Source organism: Aquila chrysaetos, chromosome 10 (assembly GCF_900496995.4).
Source record: "Aquila chrysaetos chrysaetos chromosome 10, bAquChr1.4, whole genome shotgun sequence".
Taxonomy (NCBI): domain Eukaryota; kingdom Metazoa; phylum Chordata; class Aves; order Accipitriformes; family Accipitridae; genus Aquila; species Aquila chrysaetos.
This window is the reverse complement of record NC_044013.1, coordinates 27,153,158-27,174,127: the sequence shown is the minus strand read 5'-3', so window position 1 is coordinate 27,174,127 and position 20,970 is coordinate 27,153,158. Positions and strand designations below refer to the sequence as shown.

The window sequence follows — 20,970 nt, the reverse complement described above, 5'->3', positions numbered from 1 at the left end:
CCAACTACCAGTTATCCATGCACAGAGAAGAGTCCTCTTCTTGTAGGCAAGCTCAGCAAACATTTTCAGAGGTAGAGGTAAAGAAGCAGAGGTACAAAATGTTGCTCTGCTGTCTTTCTGTACCACCAGGGACAAAGAAATAGCAGCATTATCTCCCTAACGCAGAGATCAGAACCTTGTCCTTGCCCCTGGTAAAGTAAACCTTTCAGATAGTCACTAGTGGGCTACAGAGCAACACACATTTGAGCTACCCAAACACCAAAGCAAAAGAAAAAAGATTTACATGGCTTTCAGCTCTACAAAAAATGGACTCACAGCCATATCAAGCCCTGCAGCAAAGGCTCCATGCAGCCAATCCGAGTGCTGCATAAAGCACCCAAAAAAGAAGTGCCCAGCAATCTGATATTCCATCTTCTTGAGCACTCTCCCTAACCTCAATTCCAAAGTCTGGCTTACTTAAAAAATAATCTATTCTATCAGGTGTCACAGAAAAGCCCATCAGCTGCAGCCCTTTGTTCTCCAGTAGCAGTCACCAGTGAAGGCTTTGCCCTTCGCATGGAGGATCAATAGTAGTGCAATTCTGCTGTCTGTCTTGCATCAAGTATTTTAGCTGGAAGGTGCTGGAATTCGCAGTGGTTGGTCTGCTGGTCTTCTCTTGAGCTTTATATCATGCTTTCATGAAAAATGAAATCCTTTGAGTGGAAGATGGTCAGTATTTCTAATCAAAACCAATACATGTAGATCTCCAAAGACAGACAAACCGATTAATGAAGCACTGAATAAAGAGGAAATGGACAATGGTAAACAGGAAATTAAGGTAGCAGCTCTTCCACATACGAGGTGATCCACACATACATTCTGTTGAGCAATCAACAGACAGCCCCCCAAAAAAACAGAAGATGTTTTATTGTCTAAAGTGTTGCAATACAACAAAGACGTGATCTGTACAAAGGACACAATAGAGCAAGTTTAAATACAATCAGGAGAAAGAAGTCCCCATATTCACAGTCCTCGGACGACATCTTATACCAGAACCTGAACCAACAATTTAAAGATTCACTAAAAAAACCCAAACAAGTTGGTAAAAAATTTAAAGGTCTCCAAAGAGTCTATGGGTGTATTGTCTTACAGCAGAGATCATGGGGTATTCTGTGAAGGGTCACAATGGCATCTTATTGCCCTCAATGCTGATTTTCACTGCATGGGCCGATCTGCTTTTTTTCCTGATATCTGTGAATTTCCGCATCTGTTTGTCCAGTCGACTCACCCCTTTCTTAGAGGTCCCCTGGAACTTAAAAAATAAGACTTATAATTACCACTGAAAAAAAGCAGACGTCCCAGAGGTTCCAGGAAAGCGATGCATGCAAGGTTAAACCTACAAGAGGGAGCTGATGAAGCCAGTGGTTCCAACTGGGTGTGTGTGTGTGTGCACGCATTCTCTCCCCACAAAGTGGACAAATGGTTCCCCCAATCTATGCATCGCATATATGGAGGTAGTTGGACTCACAAACATCACACAGTAAAGCTTTCACATTACAGGGATGAATAACGATGTTAGTCATTCATGTGCCAGCTGAATATACAGTTTGGAATAGTTTTCTATCTATATTGGCTGGAGTTTAGCATCAGAAATATACTGCACTACAGTGTCATACACACGGGCTTCCTGTGGGGGGAAGATTTTTAGATATGAATACACTGTAATTGAGGCAGACTGAGCTGACATATCGATTCCAAACTGCAATTTATTTTAAAGGTCATGTATAGTACTTATAAAGCAAGAGATTATTGGGAAAAAGGGGGTGTAGGGGGAAGCAAAAGAAATGCCTAACCTGACCATACAAGTTATTAGAAGAGTTATTGCATTTCACCCCTGTATTTTAACTGCAAATGAAAAACTGAGATGACACAGCAGTTATTTTGCACAGATTAATTACAGTGATTCTGTAAAGAAATGCCACTGAAGACAAACAGCAAGGACGTTCCAATCCATAGCCATTACTTCCTAAAAAGCTATTTCCCCTAACTAGACAATGGAAACAATAAATGATGAAAACTTCACACCTTTTAAGTTCGGGAGAAACAGAGATATCCACAACATGCTACTTAATATCTGACAAAAAATATCTATTAGGAACTGAACCTCTTGTTCCCATCACTGAGGAAGGCGCTCCTGACACACTGATTTTAAATAAACTTTATTCATGAAACTGTTTGCTATTCATTGAAATTATATCTGAAATTTCACAGTGATTTTTAAAAAAATATCTTTTTTTTTTTTTAAAACAAAACAAATAAATACGAAGCTTAAACTCAACAGTTATCTATCATTTGTGCTAGCCTCTTCCTGTCACTATTAGGTTGTGACAGCCCTGCTCACAGAACTGAAATGCAAACTAGAAATTATCAAAACAATTCCCACATTGATGTATGTAATCAATTGACTTCCCTCCACCCCAAATTCACAGCAGGGGATTCCTCTCCCCCTGGTCTGCAGAGGTCTCATTCTCTGCCTCCTATCAACCACCCCTAAAGTCTCACATCACTCAACTTCCTTGAAAGAGTAGGCGTGAAAAATACCTTACTTTGGACCAGCCACAGTTGTTGGTTTACAGTGACATGAAGCCCTATACTAAGGGCTAACAATTTCTCTGTGTCAGTTCAGGTAACCTGGAGAACCTGATGATGTCAGAACAGCTTTCAAAACCACAGGTGGTGCAAAGTTATTTTTGAGTACAGGGATTTTCATTTAACACCTTTCATTTGTGTACCCTGAACCTCTTGAGGCAGGTATCACGGCAGACATTACGTGCTACAGCCTGTTTTTTCCTGTACAAGTTACCTTTTAGGTCACAGTACAGACATGAGAGAATACAAAGAGTTTTCCAAGTTTAAATTAGGGTGTACACACTCCTTTCCTGTATGTGCAAACTGCCAACAGCTGAAGCACATGCACTGTTCACACCTCCCTTGAGGGATACCTCTCAAACTTGGGGAAGGCAGAGTGTCATGGCTACAGGGGCATCCTGTTGCCTTCAATGCTGAACTTGATGGCCCGATGCACTTTGCTGAGTCGTTTCTGTTCAGCAAACCGTCTCTTGTGTTTTTCCAAGCGACTAATACCTCTCTTAATAGTCCCGGGCTAGAAACGATATCTCAATTAATGCACAGAAGGAGAGATAACAGCAGAAAGCACAGTAATTATTACTTCTTCCATTTACATGTGTTCTACCATGTACCACTCTGCTTTTAAATTAAAGTGTACAAGGTAGATGGATGAACCAAATAAAGCAAGGCAAAGGCCTCTACTGAAGCTGTTAATGTTTACCAAAACCTCAAAGTTTTCCCAAACTGTCATATTATCAGAAGAACACGATACAAAAACTCAGAGAGGTATAAAAGTATCAGTGACACACTTATTGAATTGCAGCTTTAGTTCAAAATGCTCTAAAATGAGAGGCCTGTAATCAGATTCTCAACCTAGAGAGAGACTCTAGAATAGTTAACATGAAAATCTCTTTTTGGTTAGAGAAGCAATGATACCCGAGTGAAAGTATTTAATGAGCTTAGAACAGCCCACTTGATAGCAAAACTGTCTACTCAAATTAGGAGAGGCACTTAAAAGAGCTACTGGATTGTGCAGTAACCACGGCAGTAAGGTGACAGATTCCCAGGCTTCATCAGAGACAGCTTAGGCACAGAGTCACTAAGCTATCCCCACACAGCAGTGCTTACCCTGGAGGACTCCATCTCCACATTCCACTTTGGCCTGACTACATAATCCTTGTTGGAGGGCATTGGCACCCTTGCACGGGCACAGAATCCGGGGTCTCCGGGTCTAAGAGCTCTGCAGAAAAACACATGTGACTATTAGAGACAAATCTTACACAGAAAGAAGTACAAGCAATATAGCGTGTTCTACCTCTGAAACACACTGGATAACCATTGGCTCTAAAACCTCAAAACAAATTGCATATTGTTAGTACCACTGAAATACTTTTTTCTAATCAATATTTTTTTAAAAAATCCAACCTACTTTTCCTCTCCAGTTAACACTTTCTCCAGGTCCCTGCGGGGAGTCTGACCACCAGAGCTGCAAGAAAAATAAAATTTTATAGGCAACTATACACAGAGAAAGATAGTAATTTTAAAAGACAGTCAAGCGTGGTAAAAGAAAAAAGAGAGGTCATAACTTATTATCCTTTTATTTCCCTTTATATTTACACACCACTTTGTTTTTCTTGATAGAGTCTTAGAAAGAAGGAAGGATTTCATGTTTCTGCCTGCTACTGCTACCTGCTTAATCTCCTTCGCTGAGGCATCTGTTCCAAATCTCTCTGTTCCCTCTCTTCTCTTGTCATGCCTTTGTAGTTTGAGGTAAGGCCAAAGATTGGTCGAGACCATTCATCTATTAAAAAAACAAAACAAAACAAAACCAAACACCAAAACTGGTTAACAAACACTACGCCTCTAAAGTTTATCTCCAGACCACTCTGCTGACCAGATACAGCTTTCAAAGTTTATGGCAAGTATTTAAGCTTCCTTTCAACCAAACAAATTATTTCTGAGTCCTTAATATTTCAGGGAAATCCAGCCTTGTAGACAGTAAGAAAGAGCTTTCATCCATAAAGTCTCTCGCTGTTGCCTGCTCTTTTAGAATCTCTCCAAGCTCTTAGAGTACTTAGTGTCAGGAACTCCTGCACGGCACAGCGCATGCTCTTTTAGAAATACGCAAAGCAGTTCCTAAAGAACATAACAAGTTTATAATTAGTTTGCGGTCATTCAGGATGGAATAAACTACACGTGGACTACAGCTGTTTAAGAAGCAAAACTTTCCATCACCCAAGATCTCTCTAAAGTCCATGGAATAAACAGTCTTCTGGCAGCACCTTCCTGCCTTTGTAGCATATACATGAGGTCTGGACAACTAGCCAAGAGAGAATCTGGGCACAATAAATGCCATCCTCTGGTTTAAAACAAGAAAGAAAGAAACAGGAAAAGGTGCACGCAGAAGTTAATGTAACAGTGTTTGTTAAGAGCTCTACAAACAAAGCAATGAAACAGATTAGTGAGATGCCTACATTGCAGAATTAATTCTACTACAGACAATAGCAAAAAACATGCAATAAAGATTGATGCAGAAATTAAATTATCAGTGAATCTCACTGACTGGCAAGGCAAAGGGAGGTTTACATACTGATTAGCTTCCCTGCCATATCCTTGTTCGGTCTCGACTCTTTGGGGTGTTTGTAGAGGTACATCACAGCTCGTCCAATGCCACTATGCTTCAGGGTCTCTTGGCTCACACTGGGCAGCTGCACGGCAAAGGAAAAGTCAGAAAATAGCAAGAAAGTATGTCTGAACATTAATGGTGTCATTGAACTTTGCAAAAAGACCAAAGCCCACCTTCACAATAAGCTTGAAAAAATTAGTATTTTTCATTGTCCCAATAGGAACTGCTTTAAGTATCAAACACCAAAACCTAGAAATTTACCTTAACATTCTTGGGTTTTATACACAAAATAAAGTAAGTTTCCAGAACTCCAAATGCTCTTTTGCTTATATTACCCAAGAATTGAGTTACTGCCTTCAAAGCATTAATTTTATAAAGATAAAAACTTAGGTGGCAAAAGCATTCAAGTAATAGGCTTAGCTACAAATGCTAAAAGTTTATACTGAGTATGACGGGATTTCTAGTGCACCGCACACTTTAATAGGCTGGAAAAGAGAACGGACCACAGGAGAGAAAAAAAAAAAACAAAACAACTCAGGGATACATAGCAAATGACTCGTCACTAAACTTTGCATATAAACCTGAAACAGGCAGGCAGGGCCAAATAATCTAAATTCAGGCAGAACTCTTGCAAATTCTTAGCAAGGAGAAGTATTTCCAGAGCTTCAGTTAAATAAAGCCAGCTAGTGGTGCTGCAAGAAAAATTTCACTTCTTCACTATCAAGGCTATGCCATGCTTATTTTCTGAAGGCAGCAAAGACAAATTAAAGTGACCAGTCACACCATATAAGCCACTGAGAACAAGTGGACAATAAGTGAGAACAAGGGACAATAAGTGACTAAGCAGTTTAGATTTATCAAGAATCTAGAAACGCCATAGCACGTAACTTCCTGAGAGAGGGTGGAAAACTTCATGTCTGTAGTTCACCGGAGACTCTCAGAAACGTGTTCTGGCCTGCTGCTAGCAGAGCTATTCGCTTTGTTGTGAACATGGGCAAAATTTTCATTAACAACAATTAAGCACCTGAGGCTCCCTAGCCAAATTTTGTTCAGCTAGACAGCACGTCTACAACATAAGACTCATTAAAATGATGCAACTTTTAAACAAACACATCTATTTTGCAGTTTGCTTCCTTGTGTATTTTACTGCACTGTCTATTGGTAGCAGCTGCAGTACATTTATCACCAAACATTTCCCTAAAGCACATGATTGTAAAACCATGGAGAAGCCACAAATCAACTATGGTTCTAAGTCAGTTTCAAACCTCTTGCAGGATCTTCAGAAGCTCCTCTCGTATCTTTAGTGCTGGCAGACTTCGGTCTGGAAGAGGAGAAAGCCACTCTTTGATAGCAGACATAACACCACTATCAATGAAAGTCTCTTTGAGGTCCTGCCTAGAAAGTTTAAAGTAAAGAGAAGCCACAAAGTCATATAATACATCAAAATCTTAAGATGTGATGTTCCTTCAGCACAACAGTGCATTTGAGTTTGTTTCATGTTAAATTAACAGGTAAAATTACATAGAATTGTAGGGTTTTGAGGCCACCTAGCTCCAGCATTTACTTGGAAGAAAAAAAAGTGTTTCACTGCATACTCAGTACAACAGTAATGTCACTCCATGAAATCTACCAAATTCCCAATATTCCCCAAGAAGATAATTAACTGGGAGAATGACAACTCACTTTTTGAGATGCATAACTACAGTTGGTAGCAAAGTTAATTTCTTTAGTGCTGGTTTCTTTTGTGTATTCAGCTGTCGATCCTCCTGTAGGGAGTTGGGAGAATCAGCATAAGTTAATCAAAAGAATAAATCAGCAACTCCCACTCTTTACAACATTTACAGGAAAAAGATCAGTCTATTAAACAAGAAGCGCAGCTTTGGCAGGATTACAGTAACTTTGTACCCTGCTCCATCTTCCTACAGCCCCAAAACACATTATATGATGACTTCTCTTAAAAAAGAGTCCCCACCTTAGCCAACATTTTCCTTAAAAGCATCACATTAGGAGATTCCCCCTAAAATTGCATTTTTTTTTTCTACTTCGTGATTTAGGTTGATTGCAATAAACTGGAGGTCTGCAGAGTCCTCCATGCTAGCTATGCACAGATAACCTAGAAACTTTGTTAGTAAAATCTCACCTGAACAACAGAAGACTAGCTAACCAAAAGTGAGAAAATGAATATTCACTTCAGTTAAGAATGTAACTGGATAACCTAGAGGTTTGGAATGAAGCACGGTGCAAGTAACATAAGAGCATACAAATGCACATCATGTGCTAAACCAAAGTCTGGGTTTCAAAGTAACTTATCACCCAAGGCCATAATGTCACTATCTGCTCAGTACTTGGGCTCCCATGTCAAAAAGACCCATTACAACCAACAGATATATGTCCTGCTGTGGCAATTCCTTTCCACTCAATCCACTGAAGGCTCTTTCTGCACAATGTTTTTTTATTGCAAGGGAGGAGATCCTTCTAATGCCCTTCTTCTCCTCTTCATGCCCCAGAACGGTTTGACAGGCACATGCCAGAGAACTAAAGACACTACAATACTGGAGCTCCAATCTTCTTTCAAGCATTTCAAACTTTAAGTCTTCATTTGAAACATTTGGCTATCAACTTGCCCAAGACTTTCTTGGTCTTGACAAGAAAGTCTCGGTTGTCTCCCAGATCGCCATCTCACTCTCCCCTTCCTCCTCAAACACATTATCCTTCTTGTCTTGTTTTCAGGAAGATTCTTTTTTTGTTGTTATTTGTAAGATTCCTCTTTCTAATGTTCTGTATATTCCCCCCAATTGGTTTTAATGAGTTGCACAGTACTGTTCCTTAATTTTATTGCTACTCTAGAAAAACAACCACCACAACAGAAGATACCTGACTGTCCTGGTTTCAGCTGGGATGGAGCTAATTGTCTTCCTAGTAGCTGGTATAGTACTACGTTTTGGGTTCAGTATGAGAAGAATGTTGATAACACTGATGTTTTCAGTTGTTGCTAAGTAATGTTTAGGCTAAAGGACTTTTCAGCTTCTCATGCCCAGCCAGCAAGAAGGCTGGAGGGGCACAAAAAGCAGCTGACCCAAACTGGCCGAAGGGATATTCCACACCATGTGACATCATGCCTAGTATATAAACTAGGGGGAGTTGGCCAGGGGGAGCAGATCCCTGCTCAGGAACTAACTGGGCATCGGTCAGCGAGTGGTGAGCAACTGCATTGTGCATCACTTGTTTTGTATATTCCAATTCTTCTATATTATTATTATTGTAATTTTTTATTATTTTTTTAAATTATTTTCTGTCCTATTAAACTGTCTTTATCTCAACCCATGAGTTTTACTTTTTTTTTTTAGCTCCAATTCTCTCCCCTATCCCACTGGGTTGGGGGGAGTGAGCGAGCAGCTGCGTGGTTCTTAGTTCCTGGCTGGGGTTAAACACCACCACTGACAAAAGGCAAGACCCCAATGTACCTTGCACAGTAACATATTAAGCATGACTCCTTGAAAAAGGCAGTCCGTCAAGGCAGAACTTCCCATAATTCTGTTGCACTGCTATCATTTACCACAGTACTGTCATTCAAACAGTTTAGAAAAGGGTTCATCTCAGGAAAAAACACCAAAGTACTACATATGCTAGTAATTGTATAATGAAATTAAAACATAGTCCCTTTCTCAGTGTTTGATATACTTATTCATGTAGTTTACAGAACACGTATACATCCCTTTTTATAGGACAGTTGATATCAGCTGATCAAAGTTTAGCAAGTTAACTAATATTAATCTTTAAAATGAATAAATATTTTCTCCAAATTTCAACAGAAGAAATGTTTTAGTTCAGAACAGCAAAACATTTAAACAGTTATTTAGATATTGGTAGCTTTCCATAGCATACAGATTACTCCTCCGGAGTACTAGCCAGATTTCTGTTTTTTACTGATCATGAGATTTTTCCCATAAAATGGAAGTGGATTTTAAGGTGTCTTTGGAGCCTAGAAAACTCACCTCAGCAGCTTCATTCATCTTCACAATCATAGCACTGACAACGTCATCTGCATCACTAATAAAAGTTCCACCATCACGATTTCGTCTACGCTTGCCACTCATACTCTTCTTTCGTTGCAGCATCATGTCAAAATCTGACATGAAGTCCATACTGAAATGCAAGAAGAGAGTTTCCTGATGGTCAGAAGAGGGTTGATCTTACTGTCTTTGTAGGAAATAATTTTCTATTTCTGTAGCGTAACCTTTCAAAAATTCTCCAGTAAGTCTACAAGCATTACAGCTCAATGTCCCTGTAAGTCAATTAGTTAACCTCAGCATACAAGCTGGGAAACTAGCAAAGGGCTTCAATGGCTCTGAAATGCCCTCAGAAGTCTGCAAGACCTTGCTGAAATAGCTAATGACATGCACACATGTAATATCCAGGGTTCCAACAATGCTAAAGCTGTCAATGAAGCTGAAAAAGATTCAGCTTTCCTGTACTTGCAATACACTGCTCTGATGCTACTGGAGCAGATAGAAAGGAAACAGGAGACATGCTGACAGCAAGTCTTGCCATACCTTAACCCTTACACCAGCAGAGGAACACACCTGTGACTCCAACGCTGAACTGCTAAAAGCAGACTTAGATCCTTGTTTGATTAGGTATTAATTTCACTCAGGTTTTGATGCAAATCATGAAATACTGTTCTCTCAAGCAGCACCACAGGTAATCTGCTATGGACTGCCAAGTGACTAAACTGTACAAGCTGAGAGAGGACCTTCTGTTGTAGTTTATGAGAACACACTTTCTGTGGAAATATAGTCCGATGCCTTTCTGAACTAGGAAGTCTAGCCAGTCTTTGGAGGAGCTCTTTCACTAAAATCTTGCATTTGCTATTAACAAAGGAGTATGTAACACATCAACTTACTGCTTCCCTCTTTTGATGTTATCATCAGAGTCCGATTCATCTGCTGTCTCCTTCATGTCTGCATCACCTTTCTCTTCCTCCAAATCTTCCTGGTTAAAACCCTGATGGGTAAAGACAGTGCAAATCAGTGTATGGATTAAGATTGAGCATCTACTCGGGCACCTGACACTGATACTCAAAAAGCTTCAGATAGGTCTGCAGAGGATCTAGAAGAAAGAGGAACAAAGGCTTCCTAATTCCACTTGTGACTTTCACACCAATAACTCCCAACAGAGGAGGTGTAAATGTTATTTCATGCAAAGACTACCTCAGTGAGTCCAGCAGATACAAAGCTTCCCTCCTGATACAGCACATCCTTGAACATGAGTTCAAACCCGAACAGTCATTCTGCAGTACCTTCCCACGAAGATTACATCTAGCAAGTGAACAAGAGACATCCACAATAACACTTACTGTAAATTCCTCCTCCTCCTCATCACCAGATTCTCCAAATATATCTGCAATCAGGTTCCTGTAAAGGTAACAGTAACATTTATCTATTTAGACTGCAACAGTGAGAACTGCATTTTCTGCAAAATTTCTAATGACTGTGTGGAGATCCACCTTTCATTCTGCCACCTACTACTGACCTTCCTCTTCACACCACCAATGAAGGTGGACAATCATTCTCTGGTTGGGATTCATCCATTCTCCATTCATGATCAGTCTCACTACATGCAACCCTGAAGGAATTCATATTCCCAGAATCACTTACTCTTGTTCATTTCCAGATTCACTGTCACTGCCAAACAGATCTTTCTCTTCTTTTTTCTTCCCAGCATTCTCTTTTCTTTCTTCTTCTTCCTCACTATCTGATACAATATTTTTCTTCCTTTTGTCGGATTTCTCTGAAGCAGCATCACTGTCCGATTCTTCAACATCAGAAAGGATTCGTACTTTTTTTGCAGCTGCCAACAGAAAGGAGCATTACTACATGTTCTAGTAACAGAGGTGACAACTGGTACTCTCAAAAACCTATTCTCTCAAATTCAATTTGGACAAGAGGGAAGCTGACTAGGCATTCTACACAAAATCACTGCCATTTCTTAAACACATCCATTCCAAAATCTGTTTTATTAAATGAGTAACTGAAGTTTCCATACACCACATATATCCATAAAAAATTGTAATTTCAAAACTGACTCTCACCCCCAGTATGTGGGGGAAAAAAAAAAAAAAAAAAAAACCAACAAAACAAGCCAGAGGAAAAAAAGACTAGAGAAATGACAAGAAGTAAAGAAATGTCTAACAGGAATAACCAACATGACAAAAGATGCCAGTATAAAGCAATATCGCTGCAGTCTTCTACTTCTATTAGACCTACTTACTACTCAAAAGTATTAGATATACATTCACACAGAAATGCAGTTAGAACAATAGCATCTACAAATGCAGTTGTGCTCCAAAACCAAATTTGCTTTATGGTTTCATATTTATCTTAGATGCTTTCTTCACATAAAAACACTGATTTAACCCTAACATTACTGCTTGTCGCATCACATTTTTATTTTCACACTATAGTTCCTTACGTGTTTTCTCATTGTCATCCTCACTGTCAGAAAGGATAGCTGTTTTCCTCTTCACTGTCTTCTCCTCCTCCTTCTCTTCTTCATCACTGTCTGGTATCTTTCGCCTCTTCGGAGCTTCCTCTTCACTGTCAGAGCCCTGAAATCCTTCCCTTACATGTTCATTATCTGAATGATGAGAATCATTCTGCACCTCCTCCTTCCTGTCCTCCCCATCGCTATCCTCAGACTCTATTTCTTGTTTCTGTCTGGAAACATCCTCACTCTCAGAGTCGCTAGCTGGCTGTTTGCGGAGTTCCTCACTCTCCGAGTCGCTGGCTGGCTGCTTCTGGAGCTCTTCACTCTCCGAGTCGCTGGCCGGCTGCTTCTGGAGCTCCTCGCTCTCTGAGTCGCTGGCCGGCTGCTTATGTGACTCCTCATTTTCAAAATCACTACTGTGATCCCTGTGAGGTTCTCCATTTTCAGAGTCACTTGCTCGATGATTTAAGGCATCTTCATTTTCAGAGTCACTTAAATGCCGATTTGGATGGTCCTCCGTATCAGAATCACTGTCTTTACCTCCATGAGCTGCTTCGTTGTCCGAATCACTTACATTGTGATTTCGAGGCTCCTCATTATCCGAGTCGCTGTCTTTTTGCCTTGGGATATCTTCGTTTTCAGAGTCTGTCATATGAGGCTCTCCCATTTGCCCATCATCTTCTGCATCACTGTGTTCATTCTGAAAGAGAAAAATAATCTCAGGCAACTAAGCAAAAAAAAACCCTTAAAAAGTAAACAAAAAATGTTCTGAATTTTTCACTTGTCCTTCCTCCAATTTGGTTACCCAAGGTACTGCAAACTGAAATAACTTTCTACACAGAAATAATTATTAGACAATTTGCATCAAAGTACTATCAAATACTTCAGATCAAGAAAAAATAATATTAAGAGATCAATGGAAGTCTGTCCACCCTGCAGCTCAGTCATATTTTGGAAATGGTAACAGAATTTTAATAACACTCAAAGATGTCTAAGAAGCATCCAGTTCCTCGAGTGTAAATGCTTAGTGCTTTTATTTTAAAAAGACGCGCCTTCAAAGTGATTTAGTCCAAAATCCCAGTAATAAGGCAAGAAACAGTATCTCGCACTTGTCATTTTCTTAAGATCTCAAACAGATGTTTTTTGTATGAAATACATTTTACTGAAACTGTACATTCATTACTTTCCAAGTGAAGCTCAAGAGAGCTTGTGCCCTTTCCTTCTTTGCCAAGGAAACTTATTTAAGAACATCTCAAGCCCAAAAGCCTACCAAAAAACAGGAATAAAGTTTTAGTCAGTTTTCAAAGTATTATTGTTAACCAGTTTTGTGTTTCAGTGTATAAGAATCTAAGAACAAATTCAACACTTCTTCTCTGCCTTAAGCTGGTAACTCCCATGCCTATCCAGACATCTGAGATAACCTATGCACAAATATACTGATCTTCTTAAAACTTTAGAATTGAAACACAAACCTTTATGTCTTTTTCTCCACAGCAAAAAATACTGAGCCACACGCTCCATTTTTGGAAAACCTTTCACAAGCCACCTACCAACATCATTACAGACAACATCTTGTTTTATCGTTCCTACAACATCTAATTTCTACTTGGAAAAAAAAAAAAATCTCAATTGCATTTACCTGAGAAAACAAAATTACACTCTTGAACACTCATTTCATTAACTCAGTACATCTCTCACATTCACTGTCACAATAATCCCATTTTCAACTGAAAAGAACAATGCTGTAAAAGGAACTTCTTTTCTACATACTCAAATCCAATCTTCAGCCAGGCTTTCCTCAGGGGTGATTTTGTCTCAGCTATAGACTCCTTCCACTAGCATATTTGCAAACTGACTATTTACTGTCCTAAGAGATACTTTAAGACCTATATGTCCTGGAGCTTCCAAATCTTTTTCGTCAGCAATTTAATTTCCTTGGAAAGACAGACTTACTATCTATTTTTATTTTCTGTAGTCATTCTACTCCCACATTCAGAGGCATACAAAATAACGCAGGTGTATCTATCCTACACCTACAACAAACAACACTATTTATCTTTAAAATGTATGGTTAAGAAGGAATTTTAAATAAAATTAATTTTAATTGCTTTTAGGAACGACTCCCTCCAGAATTATACTAAGTGGTAAATAACATTGCTTTTTAAGATTTTGGACCTTACGAATTTATTCCCATTTAGAAGTAGTAACTTCTAAACTACTGCAGATTCACTAACAGTTACTGCACAATGGAAAAAATCTGGACTATATAATTTTAAAACATGCACTTCAAATACAACTTCACTATTTCCACATTACTTAATGCTAGCTACAAAACAGCTGTTGTGATAATCCGAGTGAGTAGTTTTGTCTCTGCTTGTCCCTGTCTCTACAGCAATGCTAGTCTTTTGAATCATGCTGGTGGTATTATTCAGCATTTCTCATTTCTCCTTACAGAAAGGAAGCATGGTTCTGTCAAAACCTGAATTTGGAATTTTAAAGAATAAAATACGAAGATTAAGAAGTTACAGAATGGAGGATGCACAGCTGAGGAACACCACACACATTCAACTGCTCTCAGTTTGTTATGGGATTTTATTTACTTCTGTTTTTTCTTAGCAAAAAATTAATTGGATTGCCCTCTCCTGCCCAGTATCTACCACATAAAGTAACAACATGTGTATGTGATGTATTTTCTCCAACTGTATTATTTAATATTAAAGAAAACTGCAGCTGCAAACAGAACAGGAAACACAGATTTTACAGCAGTGTTACAGGTAAGGTCATTGAGAAGTACTGAAATTCAGAGGTCTACACTGAAATTGATGCTTATAATAATAGAAATTCTTTAATCCCTATTTTCCTACCATTTAATTTTTGGTGGGTTTGTCTGTCTTCTCTTGATTTCAGATGGCTAATGCTGAATAGGTACTGATACTTACGTCAGCACTAATAAGGGATTTTGCTAAACAAACCCAAGGAAAACCATACAAATACTGTTTAAACTGTTAGGCTCATCACCTTCCAGACTGCCAGTCTAAAAATTCTTTGGTGAACAAGTAAACAAAACTAAAAAACAACTAGAATCCATGATTCATAAATGTTTCTAAGGTCAGAAGTGTGGCTGCAGGTTATATAGCCACCTATTCAGAATACATTACTAAATTACAAGGAACTTACTATGCCAAATACTTGGTAAGAAGTCAGTACAATTATACAGCATTATTACTGAAGCACTTTACAATATATTGAATCTCTAATCTGTTACTGCAAACCCGCAATCCCTATGAGAATGAAGACGTTTGGGGAGGGAGAGCAGACGTGCATCCTAATTAGCTCACGCTGTATACACAGTGCTCTGCACCACAGAATCCCAGTGGTTACAGCAGCTGAACTCTACTGTGATAGAATCACCTACAGAAAAACCACTTAGAAAATACAGGTGCCCATACACAGATTGGGCAGACAGGCACTATCTACTCTAGTCCTGAGTCTGGAAAGCTCAACCAGAGCTAACCCAGAAAGCACACAGTTATATTAGTCAAGTCAGTAAGCCCCGCAGAGAGATGACACACGCCATGTCAGACTCAGCACATTAACATAACTGAGCATCTTCTAAAGCAGAGCTGAGACAGAGCTGACTCGCTGAGACCCTACACAGAACAGATAGGCCCTGTCCACAGCCATCAGCACAAAGGTCTTCTGAATTAACGAATCTGTGAACATTTTGAAATATACTTGATATAAAAAGTGCATGCAACTTCACAGTAAGACAACTAAACTCTGTAGCATAGTCTCCCCTCTACTCCCCTCCCCCCTTTTTTTTACTGGTTCGTCTCTAAAAAGATGTTTTCAAAGAAATCAAGTATGTAATTTGGGGGTTTTCTATTTTTCCTTTTCCAAATACTTAATAAAAATAAAGATCAGACATCCTCAAAAACAAGTAGGTCTCAGGTAATTGCTACCACATTTTTCTCTAATTCCTTTGCTTTCTTTTCTTCCTCCTCTTTATCTATAAACACTTTGAGATGTCCTTTTTTTTTTTTTTTTTAACTGAAAGAATTCTATAACATGAGGCTTTAGTACAGTATAAAATAAGGAATACATCAAAATCAAATTTACAGTGTTATCCTTCCACATAAAAATTCCAGTTAGCAAGCAGTTTATTGGATCAACATGCAGCCACTTTTAAGAGGTACTACTTTGATAATTTAGTGAGTTCAACAAAATTGACCCATCCAGTACAATCTCATGAATGACAATTGTTAAACTAAGGCATACCTAACCATCATAGGCAGATCAGTAAATTTCTCTTTTTTCAGAAATGTAAGTTATTTGTGTATGTTTGTTAACAGTCACAGTCAAACCATAACTTAATTCATGAAGACAGCAGCAACTTGGTGAAAGAATCTGTCATTAAAGATTTCCATATGAGCCTGACTTGTACAAACACTGTAAATGTGATTTCATATTCATTACTGTACTAAAACTATGTGTTATCTAATTCTATTTGTCTAAAGCAGAATCAGTAAGGACATCAAGGAGAACATTTATAGATAAAGTGGGACTGGGGGAAGGAAAGCCAGAAAAGAATTGTGGAAAAGAAAAACCCACATACCTGAGACCTACATAAGTAATTCGTCAGGATTCCCCTTTTCTTTAAAGTTAAGAACCTGAAAAAAAAGTTTGAAAGTTTAAAACTTTAGTTCTTAACATCTGAGTTCTAATTTAGAGACGAAATAGTAATTAAATAGACTTAACTGATTAGGCTGTCTCAAAGGTTTTATTACCTTTGAGTGTCATTCCTCCCACATAATCCTAAAGATGAAGGAAATAAGAGGATGAGAGAATATTTAGGGTAAATAATATGATAGATCACTGAAAGCTACTCCTTTGAGAGACAACTGTTCCACAACAACACTTTTTGAGTTGCATTTTGAATTTGATGTAGGGAAAACTAAGAATGTAAGATTTCATAACAAAACAAAATACTCAAATGTTTATGATTTGAACTGAATCAAATAAAGCATTAAAGCTTGAAGGTTCACATTTACTATTGGACAGAAAGGTGATTTAACTCAGGGGTTTTTTTTAGTTAGGTTTTGGTTTTTTTTACATGGACTTTCTGAAGTATTTTATCTACAGAGGAATATTCAACAGCCGTCACAGAACAAAGCCCTTAAAATAATGCAGGCACATGAAGAGGATCAGTTAACAATGATAATAGGTCCTAGTACTTTCTGGTTATTTAAATCTGAAAAAGACATGCTGAAGATGTAAGTAATAGTCAACTACCTACTCTTTAGGCCAGATTTCCAACTACTTTGCCACAGTAAGTAAAATTAAAATCTCACAATATTGAAGAGTAAGAACAAATGACCAAGTTTTCATAGACAGCAGAAAAAGCTTAATATTATTGTAGCAACAACATGACTCTCCATGCACTCATCACCATATTTTTTTTCATTAAAGCAGAATTACTAAATCCCTTTGAAAGACAGTTATTTCTCCCATGCTGAAAGACTTATTTTCTCCCACACTGAAATCCTGACTGTCACAATAACAGATGCTGCCTCACACTAAATCAATTTCTTCCACTGTAAATAACACCTTTTTAAAAAAAATAAATTCCAAATCTGATTTATACTCAAATTCAAATACATGGGAAGAACTTTCATTTTATACAAATATAAAATCTACTTTCTAACTCTGAGGGAAGTATGAATTCAATAAAGGGGTGGAGAAAAAGCCAAGAGGATTGCAAGTTATACCACAGCAGAGTTGAGCCTTTTGACACATCAGCCTGCTATAGTATATCACATCATGCATTTTAAGCAATTTTTAAAATGTATAACCACTGAAAACCCAGAGTCAAACCTGATCTTTACAAAAGAAGCAACAAAATATGCTGAACAGAATGACATGGCTTTGACTACAGTTTTTATGAGTATCAAGAAGCTCTCCAGAACTTTGCTGGCAGAAGACATGAGTTCACAGGCCAAAATTATTCCTTCCTAGTAAGACCTGAAGTAATTCTATTTCAAGTCACAAAAAAATCCTCAAAATTAACTCCAAAACTGTCCTACAAATCTAAACGGAACCTTCACTTTTATCAGAATCTCTTTTCAACCAAAATAGTCAATCCACAAGTGACTCTCCCCCAAATACAACCCTGGATCAAAGCACTACCACCCTTTTCATGGTGTAGGGTTCTCGAAGCAAGAACATCTTCAGAGGAAGAACAGATCCCATTTAGGAACCTTAACCTGCTCTTGCTCCACATGGAGACCTGCTCCTTTGTGAACGACAAGGTGAAAACCATAGCACAAAACAGACTTGACAGTCAACTCTCACTTCTGAGAGGAAAGATGGAAGTGCATTTATTCTTGGGTACAGAAATCTATGCCTCCATAATGTGTGGTTTTACATTACTGTGCAGAATTTGAGGTAAAATTCCAAATTACTCATAATCCACTGCTTAGAATATCAAACCCAAAGAGTTTATCTTCTTGCAATTGAGTATAACAAAATTAAAGTTTTTCTAGTACAAAACAGTGAATGCTGTTAAAACAATTAAGAAGAAAAATAAAAGTGACCCTATTCTACATATTGGTCAAGAGATTATCTGACCCATTTCTTTCTGGAAGTAAAGTTTTGCCAGACAGGACCCTCAAGAACAACTAAATAAACACATAAGTCTCAGTTAAGAGAAAATGCCTCTTTAAAAAGAAAAAAAAAAATCAATTTTTAGAAGAGTAATCTTTATCTAGATAAAGTTCCAGTAGTACCTCTGAATGGTGCCCTACACTTCCATTCTCAGATCCAGAATGCTGCTCATTTCCTTCATCTTCAACATCAGATCCTGAATCTCGTTCGTCTTGCACTGGAGTAGCTCCACCATCATCTACTCCGAAGTTAGGAAAAGAAAAGTAAAACTCAGTGTCATCTCCCAGTGTTTAAAAGAGCACTGACAGTGATGATGAACAGGGAGCCGGGCTGTGCTACGATCAGACTCTCGTTCTGACAGTGCACGAATACAGAGAAACGGAAAGTATCTACTGGGAAGGTTTGGAACAAACCCACCACAGACAGCCCCCCAAAGAGATCACAAAATCACTTATAACACGCACGCAAGCAGTGACTGACAACACTCATCAAAACACCGAACTAATAATCAGGCGGCCGCTGTGCTGCGATCACGCCAGGGGACCCGGCCCGGCCGATGTCACCCCAGAGCCCTGCGGAGCCGGCTGCTGACTACCGCCGGGGCGGAGGCGGCCCGGCCCGGCCCCGCGCACCCTCGGGGGAGCGGCCGCCGAGCTGGGGTCCCGGGCACGGCTCCGCCGCCGCTACGCGACACCACGGCGAACGCCGAGGAACCCGGGCGGACAGGGCAGGGCGATCCCCGAGGGCAACGCCGTGCCCAGAACCCTCCCTCCCAGGGCCCAGTGCCCCAGGCGCCCCTCCCGCGGGGGACGCTCCCGCGCCGGTACCTGACTGGTCGCCGCCGTAGTACTCGCTCTCCATGGCGGGCCGCCGGCCCCGCCTCCCCGCCGAGGCCCCGGGGGCTGGCGGCAAGACGAAGGCCCCAGCGCAGCGCTCGCCGCTAGGGCCCGCCGACCTCCAGGCGCCACCGCCGCCCGCCTCGCACAGGCCCAAAATGGCGCCTCTCCTCCGAACGGCCGGCAACCCCCACCCCCCCCGCGCATGCGTTAAGAACGGCCGCCCTCTTCCCCCGCGCGCCCCTGGAGGGAGAGGCTCTCGCGAGGCTTCAGGGGGGAGCCGCCGCCAGGGGGCGCCGCGCGGGAGGGTGAGAGGAGCCGCACCGTTACACCGCCCCGCCCCGCCCCGCCCGGCCGTTGAAACGGGTTTCCGACAGCCTAATGTTTGGAGAGACTAAGGTCAGGTGTTAGTGATGGGAAACGGGAGACTGCTCACTGCTTTCATACGGGGTCTGATTTAAACCTTTTTTTTTCTCTCCCCTAAACATTTTTTTGCATTTTTTTCTAGAAAATAGTTTGATTTTAGCTTGCTAACTGAAGTGCTGGGGAAACTGAAGGAGCCTTTGAGGAAAAAAAAGGCTATTTTGAGCCTTTGCATCAACATGGGAAATGAACAGCTGTACAGAAGTGTGAAATGGTTGTTATTTTAATAAAGATGTTTCCTTGTATGAGCCATATGGGAATGTCCGAGAGACTAAACCCCAGAAAATGTCACATGACTGCTTAAACCCACAGCCCTGAACTACACGAGAGTTACCCAACATCTCCTTTCCACTGGTCAATCAAAGGCACATCTGGTAAAAATGCTTCCTATACTGGTAAAGGATGGGAGATCAAGAATTTCATCTACTGCCTTGAATAGAAAAGATTTTACCATTTAAGCAACAGGTGAATTTATCTGCTCCCTACAAATCCAGTTAGCAAGAATTAATGTGAATCTCTACAAGGAGGTAGCAGAGCAAAACCAGAGTTCAGGCACAGGTACGCACAGGGGCTCTGGATGCCACGATGCAGGTCAACAATTTTTATGTTGCTGCTGGCTGAGGAGGGGACCCGCAGCTAGCTGTGAAAACTGAGGACTAGTTGTCTCAATGAATTTAGGTCTGACTGTCCTAGCTGAAGCTGCGGTTCAATCTAGTTCATGTGTGGGTGGTTCCTCCAGATTTAGCCTTCAGAATTGACTGAAAGCTAGCCCTGAACTCCCCTGTAATTGCTGACTTCTGGAGTAAACACAGGGGCAGAACAACCCCTGTCTTTCTCAGGAATTTTTGCATTCTGTTTTAGTAACCTCTATCCTCTGAGCAGTTGCATTATTCAATTATTTGGCACGCCTATGATACATCAGTGGAGGATTACTAGGGATGCCTTCTGTCATTGATGCATCATTTTAAAATGGAAAGCATACGGTGCTGGTCTGCCTCTCCTTTTTCTGTGGCAAACAAAACATCTTCATTTTCTAACAGGGTACAGGTTGATGTGTGACAAATAGAAAACTATTGAGACAGTGTCATTTGGGATATTTCTAAACAACAGTGATTTTTATAATCCTATATGCTACGCTCTTGTTCAGGGACATCAAAATTTAGTAAGTTGAGAACTCTGGGCAAAATGAGTCAGTATTTCTTCTGTGCTAAAGGCACTTTAGAATGGATGGCAGAGAGGTTAAGCCATTATAAACTAACACACTCCAGCCGCAAGCACAGTTTTAACGCAGGCAGTTCAGTGTACTGTGTTAAATACAGCTGAACTCTG

General features: G+C 39.9%; 1 protein-coding gene across 10 annotated transcripts; it reads right to left on the bottom strand.

Annotated features, from left to right (window-relative positions):
- Positions 1-889: 889 nt before the first annotated feature.
- Positions 890-19,431, bottom strand: IWS1 (interacts with SUPT6H, CTD assembly factor 1). Of its 10 annotated transcripts, XM_030027516.2 has the most exons (15): positions 18,505-18,615; positions 16,478-16,534; positions 16,335-16,389; positions 11,705-12,419; positions 10,891-11,083; positions 10,590-10,647; positions 10,137-10,237; positions 9,229-9,379; positions 6,917-6,999; positions 6,499-6,628; positions 5,198-5,315; positions 4,294-4,408; positions 4,037-4,093; positions 3,736-3,847; positions 890-1,291 (listed from the first exon to the last, which is right to left on the bottom strand). In XM_030027516.2, the coding sequence occupies exons 4-15, from the start codon at positions 12,384-12,386 to the stop codon at positions 1,160-1,162; spliced, it is 1,932 nt and encodes a 643-aa protein (XP_029883376.1). In that variant the 5' UTR covers positions 12,387-12,419; positions 16,335-16,389; positions 16,478-16,534; positions 18,505-18,615; the 3' UTR covers positions 890-1,159. The 10 variants fall into 10 exon arrangements, with proteins under 10 accessions (XP_029883376.1, XP_029883370.1, XP_029883373.1 ...); XM_030027510.2 differs by lacking the exons at positions 16,335-16,389; positions 16,478-16,534; positions 18,505-18,615 and adding exons at positions 2,982-3,142; positions 19,210-19,431; XM_030027513.2 differs by lacking the exons at positions 16,335-16,389; positions 16,478-16,534 and adding an exon at positions 19,210-19,367 and having other exon boundaries at positions 18,505-18,620.
- Between the last annotated feature and the right edge of the window lie 1,539 nt (positions 19,432-20,970).

Coding starts and splice junctions, on each gene's coding strand:
- IWS1 (XM_030027507.2), bottom strand. CDS start 19,425: ATGCGCGGGGGGGGTGGGGGTTGCCGGCCGTTCGGAGGAGAGGCGCCA. Junction 6,629..6,916: donor GTAGTTATGCATCTCAAAAA/GTGAGTTGTCAT, acceptor TAAACTTTCTAG/GCAGGACCTCAAAGAGACTT. Junction 4,409..5,197: donor TATGGCAGGGAAGCTAATCA/GTATGTAAACCT, acceptor TTTTTTTAATAG/ATGAATGGTCTCGACCAATC.